The sequence below is a fragment of the Antechinus flavipes genome, chromosome 3, assembly GCF_016432865.1.
Source record: "Antechinus flavipes isolate AdamAnt ecotype Samford, QLD, Australia chromosome 3, AdamAnt_v2, whole genome shotgun sequence".
Classification (NCBI taxonomy): domain Eukaryota; kingdom Metazoa; phylum Chordata; class Mammalia; order Dasyuromorphia; family Dasyuridae; genus Antechinus; species Antechinus flavipes.
The window spans coordinates 426052361-426060187 of NC_067400.1; the positions used below are offsets into that span (position 1 = coordinate 426052361).

Genomic DNA, 7827 nt, shown 5'->3' on the forward strand with positions numbered 1-7827 from the left:
GCCAAGAGTAGGAAGCAGAAAGAAGCTGCATAACCTGATAGCATGTAAAGTTGTACCTGGAAAAATATCAGAAACCAAAGAATGTGGAAACCAGAAATAAACAATAACCTGCCTAGTAAAGAGTACATGCAACACAAAATCAGTAGGGACCAAGTTTAATGATGGTATCACAGTGATATAAGGAGAAAACATCACCAATTCTTTTGCTTTGGAATATGTAGTTGCCCCTCTATGTCTTTCCCAGCTACATATGTCTCCTGTTTGTGGATCCATCAACATGTTGACTTGAAATCATTTGTTCCCCATGTTTTTACTTCACCATGTTTACTTTTTAGATCTGCTTTTCCCACTGATGTTATGAGTATTTGTGAGACAATATGCATACATAGGTTTATAAAGAGGTTTTTATTATAACTTCTTACTCTTCTATTTTACTAAATGCCTTTGATTTACTAACTATGAAAGGAAAATACATTAATAAGAGGTTATGAGATAGAGTTTAGATTAGATATCACTTCCCAGAGGATGCCAAAGTTGGAACATTCATTTCTAAGGGATCCATATATAAGTATCCAGGTCCCTAAAGGTGCTACATCTATATTTTGTCCATAAGAATACTAGAAAGAACTTTGTCATATGTCTCTTTATTATGTCTAGACATTCTCCTGATCTGTCATTCTGATAACTCTATCCAAAAAAAAATGGCATTAGTCTGACGTGACTTGTTCTTGGACAACCAAGATAATAGCTTTTAATAATCATAGCTTCCCTTTCTAAGTGCTTGAAAACATATATTTAACAATGTATTCTGAAATTATGACAGGAAACAAAGTTGAATTTTATTGACTGAGAAAGTAGATTTTATGAGTCTAATGATTTTTTTAATATCATTTGCAAGACTTCTATACATTTGACATTCTTTTCATTATTATAGAATAAATTCCAAGGATATATATTTGACCTTGTAACAAAAGACGCTTTTGAGATAACCATCCTCGTACTTATCTGTTTCAATATGATTATCATGATGGTGGAAACAGATACAGAGAGTGTCCATAAGACTGGAATTTTGTACTGCATCAATCTAGTGTTCATTGGCCTATTTGCTGGAGAATGTGTGCTGAAGCTCATCGGCCTCCGCCATCACTATTTTACTATAGGCTGGAACATCTTTGATTTTGTGGTGGTCCATATATCAATTGCAGGTAAGGATGTTTCTTTTCAAGTATCCATACTGATTTGAAATCTAGGAGGCAAGCGCTTTCACATTTACTAATCTAAACTTATCTTTTGAGAAACATTCAGTTTTACAGGATGAGGAAGCTATTTTTATTTTTGTCACCAGTTCAAATGTGCCCTCAAAAACTTATTAGTTATGTGATTCTGGACAAATCTCTTTTTGATGAAGAAAGATAAAGGTACCAAAAGAGAAACAAACAAAGAAATCAGTGAAGACCATGCTCACTCTAAAGCCATAGGCAATGAGGACAGCTGTCATTATGGAGATAAAGAGGCAATATAACACTGGACATTCTCATGCACTGCCTCCCTTGAAAGCATTTAACAACATCAGATTGAGCATTGAAGCATTTCATCTGTTTCATCTGAGCCACTTGCCTTGTCATATTTGGGGCAAATTTTTACAGCAAAATCATCTTAAGAATTTCATCCATGAGACTTGAGCAAGATTAAGACTTATTAAATTTTACCCACAGTTGATACAGGATTCTATTACTTCTCATTGAATGACTATGATGGGACCATTCAAATAACTTGAGCTTTAATAGCAATATTTATAAAGAACATTTTTATTCCAAAAAAATAGCAGAAATTTGACTAAATTTCCATTTTCCATAATCCATGGGAAAAAGATGTCAAGGTTTAGTGGACTCAAACCTTAATATTAGTCATCAGTACAAAGTTGGGAGTTTTGCATCCATAATAAAGGAAACATAGTCCTGTTATATCCCACCTTTGTCATGCCACAATTGGTGTATTGTGTTCTACTTAGGTACTACATTTTAAGAATATAAACAAGTCAGAGAATAACCAACATCTAGAGATCATAGAGCCACTTAAAAGAACCAATATGGATTGAAAATATGATAGTACTTTCCAGATATATAAAGGGATATGTCCATCAGTTAGTCGACATGCATTTATTAAGCACATATTATATGTAAGACACTATCCTGAACTCTGGGGATACCCCAAAAAGGGGTTGGGTTTGGTTTGGTTTAGTTTTTTTAAGTAGTCCATGGTCTGAATAAGCTCACAGTCTAATAGGGGAGAGAACGTGGAAACAAGGATATCTCAAAAATTAACTACACAGAATACATTGGAGAAAGCAAAAGTAAAAAAGGAACTAGCAATAAAAGGCATCAGAAAGGTTTCTTGTAGAAGCTGGGATTTTAGCTGGTACTTGCAAGAACTCAGGAAAACTAGGAGATAAGAGATGGGGAGAGTTAAAGTTCCAGTCATAGGGGACAGCCAGTGGAAATGCCCAAATTTGGGAAGTGGAGTACCTTAATTGAGGAACAAGGAGACAATGTGACTGGATTTCACAATATCTATATGCAATGATGTAAAACAGTCTAGAGATGTAGGGAAAGTTTATGAATGTCAAACAGAAGATTTTGTATCTGTTCCCAAAGGTGATAAGAATTTTATTGAATGGTCAGAATTGCACATTAAGGAAATGAAATTATTAGCTTACTGGAGTATGGATTAGAGTTTGGTGTGGCTTAACAATATAGGTGTTAGTTAATGAGGACCTAGGTCAGGATGGTAGTAGTGTCAGAGAAGGGAATGGAACATACATAACAGATAGGTAAGATAGAATTAACATGATTTTTCAGAAGATTGGATATGGGAAATCAGAGAAAATGAGAAATTGAGAATGATAACTAGATTGAGAGCCTGGGTGACAGAAAATAACAACAATATTAACAATAATAAGAATGTTAAGAAGAGGAGAGAGTTTAAGAGGATAATAATGACCTTGATTTCATTAAGTTTAAGTTTTAGATGCCATCAATACATTCGATTGAAATTCACTAATATGAAGTTAGACAAGTGAAACATAAGGGTGAAGGGTTAGTAGTTCTGGTCTTGGACAACCAATAAGAAGTTTCTATTCACTAAATATCTTAGACCTTTATAGTAATAATATCAATATGAAATCAATTCACCACAGAAGTATGTCAAGCTAACATAACATAGAGGATTGAAGGCTAAACTCAGTCAGAAAACATGCATTAAAGATTGCATCTGACAGTTTACTTGTGTGATCACAAACAAATCACATTCTATAAATGCTTCAGTCATCTATTTTTGCGATATAAATTAAAAATAGGTTGCCAATCTAGATTGATGGAGGAATTCATACACTGATAATTCTCCCCATTGGTAAAATAGCTCTAATGTCTAGATTAAAAATAATTCAATTCACTAACATTCAGGAATTACCTAATAATAACAACACTGCCAATTATTTTATAATCTTGGTGCTTTTTGAACTGTAGTTACTATATTTGTTATATAGGGAATAACTTTATGTTGTAATCTGCAATTCAGTAAAATTATTTGCAGTGAGTAACTCTGGAGAGGAAAGTTAAACTATAAGTTTAATCTAAGGAGGCAAATGTAGATGGTAAAGAAATTTCTGTTTAAAAGGATGCAAATAGTCTAGATATATTTTAAGGACCTTTCATTAATTCATTTCATTCCATTTTCACAAAATCTAAGAACTTCATTCAATATATTATCTTCTGCCAAGGCTGTCCATTAAGCTTCAAAATATAAATGGCATTTATTTACTAAATAGTGGATAAAGAAGGGATTCCCTACCCTGAATCAAGAACATCCCTTCCCCTTCCCACTGGATCTCAATTTCCAAGCCTAACACTATTAGTATGGGTGGGGTTCTAAGGAGGAGGGAGCAGTCAGGTTGTGATCCTCTCACTGTTGTAGTTCCCAGAGGGATCAACCACTAAATCTGTAATTTGTAAATTCACAGTATATTTAAATATTTTCCATTTTATGGTTTTTCTTCCCAAAGTTACCCTACTAAGTCATTGGCATACATATTTCCTGACCTATGGCCAAATGCAAGCTATCCGTCTCATGAGGTGTGGAAGAGTCCTGAATTTCATTAAAGGAACCAAGGGCATAGGAACACTGATCTCTGCAATGATGTTGTCCTTGCCTGCTTTGTTGAACATTGTGTTTCTGTTCTTTTTGGTCATGATTATCTATGCTATCATTGGAGTATCCCAATTTGCCTATGTTAAAAAAGATGCTGGAATTAATGATATGTTCAATTTTGAAACTTTTGGCAATAGCATTTTTTGCCTTTTCCAAATCACCACATTTGCTGGCTGGGATGGTTTAATAGCACCAATTCTTAACACGGGACCACCAGATTGTGACCCTGAAAAGCTTCACCCAGGAATTTCTTTGAAAGGAGATTGTGGAAGTCCCATTTTTGGAATTTTCTATTTTGTGAGTTTTCTTATCATATCCTTTCTGCTGCTTGTAAACATGTTCATTGTTGTTATTCTTGAGATTTTCAATGCTGTGACAGAAGAAAATGCTAAATGCCTGAGTGAAGAAGCCTTTGACAATTTCTATGAGGTTTGGCAAAAATTTGATCCTGACACAACTCATTTCATACACTACAGTCAGCTCTCTAATTTTGTTGCTTCATTGGATGCTCCTCTTCATGTACCAAAGCCCAACAAAAGCCAGCTCATGGCCATGGATCTGCCTGTAGCAAGAGGTGATAGAGTTTTCTGTCCTGATGTTCTCTTTGCTCTTGCAAAACGTGTTGTTGGTGAAAGTGAAGAGTTTGATCATCTCCATTTACCAATGCGTGAGCAGTTTCTGTCATCATGTCTTTTCCAAATTTCTTATGAACCAGTTACTACTATAAAACAAAAACAAGAGGAGATATCAGTTCCTGTCATTCAGAATGCTTTAGAGGAAAATATATCAGATACTCATAATAGGAAAGATGGAGATAGAGAGGATCCAATTATTAAAGACAACATAATTTTAGATTGAGTTAATGACAAATGAGAACTCTGCACCAGAGAAAGTCACTTCAGTAATTTCATTAGATAGTATAACAGAACAAGAAAGAGAGAAATATGAAACAGACCAGATAGTAAAGGAAGACAAAGGCAAAGCTGACAGGGAAATGGAAAAGAAGTAGAGATTCTGTTTTGTGAATAGTTGGTTAAAACTTTTTTTTAAATGACTAATTTTTAAGACAGGTTTATTTTAGTAAAATATGTGCCATAACAACTGATTTGATTTTTTGTTTGTTTGTTTTAACCAACATAAGCTTAAAGTTGTTACTTCTAATAGTAATGATAGTTTATTATTAACTGAGATTCCATATCAAAACAACTTTGACATAGGAGCATTATTTGCACTGTTTCTCCTGCAAAAGATGAATGACCAAAAAAAAAAAAAAATTAGAAAAATGGATTAAGAAAAGCAAAATCTTTTTTTTTCATTTCATAAAACATAGGAATAGAATGTTTCACATTTGTCTGTCCTCCTTTTGTAGTATCCATGCCATTCATTCCCCACTCACCTACCTCCACATTGTTGTTTGTTATTCCTTCTCAAAGAAGATCATGACATCAAGTAGGTGATGTTGTCATAACATGCAAATGAATTGTATTTAAGTGAGGAATTTATGTGCAAGTTTCCATCTTCACTTTTCCCAAAAAATAATTTTATTGGAGAGATCTTCTGCTCGTAATACAATGAAAGTAAATGCTTTTACTCATTCTCTGCAATGCACTAAAAAAAGTAGTGCAGCTGCTAAAGTTTTAGCTCATATGCAGGAAAAACATGTATCAAAACAATGTATCTTTCATAGAAAAGTTTTGACAACTAAAATGTATTTTATGTTGCATCTGAATTAAAATGTTGTATGCCTTAAAGTCCCATGGGATTTCCCAAATATGTAAGTTGCTGACTTTTAATAATATTTTAACCATTTATTCTCAGAAGTGCAGAAGTCACTTCCAAAGAATTTGTATCTAGCCTTTATCCCATTTTGTTGTTTCTTCTGCCCAATACTCATTAATTGAGTGTGTGCTTGTGTGTGTGTGTGTGAGAGAGAGAGAGAGAGAGAAAGATAAAGAAAGAGAGAGAGAGAAAGACTTTCTTCATATCTGTTGAAGTCTATGAACTGCCTCTCAGAATGTTTGAAATTCACAAAATAAAAAAATAAAAAAAAAAAACAGGATTACAAAGGAAATGGATTTTACTGAATTGCATACATGTGTAAGTAAATGTGCACACACACACACACACACATACACACTAAGGCTACATTATTAAGACACAAGCATATAATGGAGTAAAAAAAAAAAAGTCTCAAATATTTTCTTAACTGTTTTCAATAAAACATAGCATTGCACCATATTACTCTAAAATATCTAGAATGGTGAGCATACAGATATATCTGCTCCCATCTACAAATATTATTTATCCATCCTTCATCTCTCAGAAGAGCCTATATTTTAACTTTCAGTGAAATGCTTGCTTATTTAGAAATAGATATAAAATATTATGATGCATGTCTGAGCAAACATATGACAGCATAATATTTATCACATTACATATCTACCAGGACAATACAGTGTTAGGTATATAACATACATGAGCTAGAAATGTCTGTCAATTATATCATTGACAAGCTCTCAAAAGTTAACAGATTGTATTATATATTTGTCTTATCTAATCATCTTTATCCTTCTTCCCCATTTCCTGGAACAAAAGTGAGAGACATTATGCAAATATAACTCATTTTCTATAATAAAGTGTTATAATCATAAAGGCATTGTGATACATAACATGATAAGCAACAGTGACTAAGTTGGAAACAGAGCCTCTTCTCTCCATCCCCACCCCCAACAAAAAAAAGAAAAGAAAAGAAAAGAAATGACTTAATAATTTTTATACATTTTGTATTCACTTACCTTTTCTATATGTTTCTCTCTAGTAGAATGTAAGCTTCTTGAAAGCAGGGATTTTTTTTGGCTTTGTTTTAATATTCCCCTATTCCATTGACAGTGCCTGAAATATATTAAATGCTTGATAAGTGCCTTTTGAATTTAATTGATTATGAAACTATATTTATAATGCAACTATTAAATAATCAAACACTTGCAGCAGTATTTTTCCTCCTAAAGACAACACCTGATTGCCTAAGTGTTTTAGAAATATTTTCAGCAAGGTTTTTGAAGATATTCTGCATTTAGTAACATATAGTAAAGGGATTATCTATTTCATACTAAACATTATTTTACTTGTTAAAGCCAATACAAACTTTGTATTGAAAAAAATTAACACAATGAGATGTTCTTTAAAATGAATATGTTCTTTAAATGAATAAAAGTTAATCATGCACTATTAAAATATATGATTAAATTGTCCTTTATTTTCCTTTGCAACTCAATGCCCTATCATTTTTCAGGTAGTCTGGTCATTTAAATATATTTCTCCCAGAATACTTACATAAGTATTTAGTTTCATATTTCTGGGGTATATTAACCTTCAAAGCCTCCCCCAAATTCATCTCTTTCTTTTCTCTTAAATTGCCACTGCCATGGGCTCTGCCCTGTGACTTCCCAGACCAAAACTTCTTTCCTTGGTTAAGACTCTTAATTAAGAAATTTCCTCTACAAAGACAGAGAGCTCTGTTTTATGACAAAGTCCTAAAAAGTTGCCTAGGCACCCAGAAGATAGCAGTAGTTCATAGCCAAAGTTTAATAAAATAATCAGAGTAAAAAAAATAGTATAAAC

General features: G+C 33.1%; 1 protein-coding gene across 1 annotated transcript in view; it reads left to right on the forward strand.

Annotated features, from left to right (window-relative positions):
• LOC127554587 (sodium channel protein type 9 subunit alpha-like) overlaps positions 1–7440 on the forward strand; it is a 118832-nt gene extending 111392 nt beyond the window's left edge. The window contains 3 exon segments of the mRNA XM_051986232.1: positions 935–1205; positions 4061–5067; positions 5069–7440. Coding sequence (XP_051842192.1) covers positions 935–1205; positions 4061–5067; positions 5069–5215 — 1425 coding nt within the window. The 3' untranslated portion in view covers positions 5216–7440.
• Positions 7441–7827: the final 387 nt, after the last annotated feature.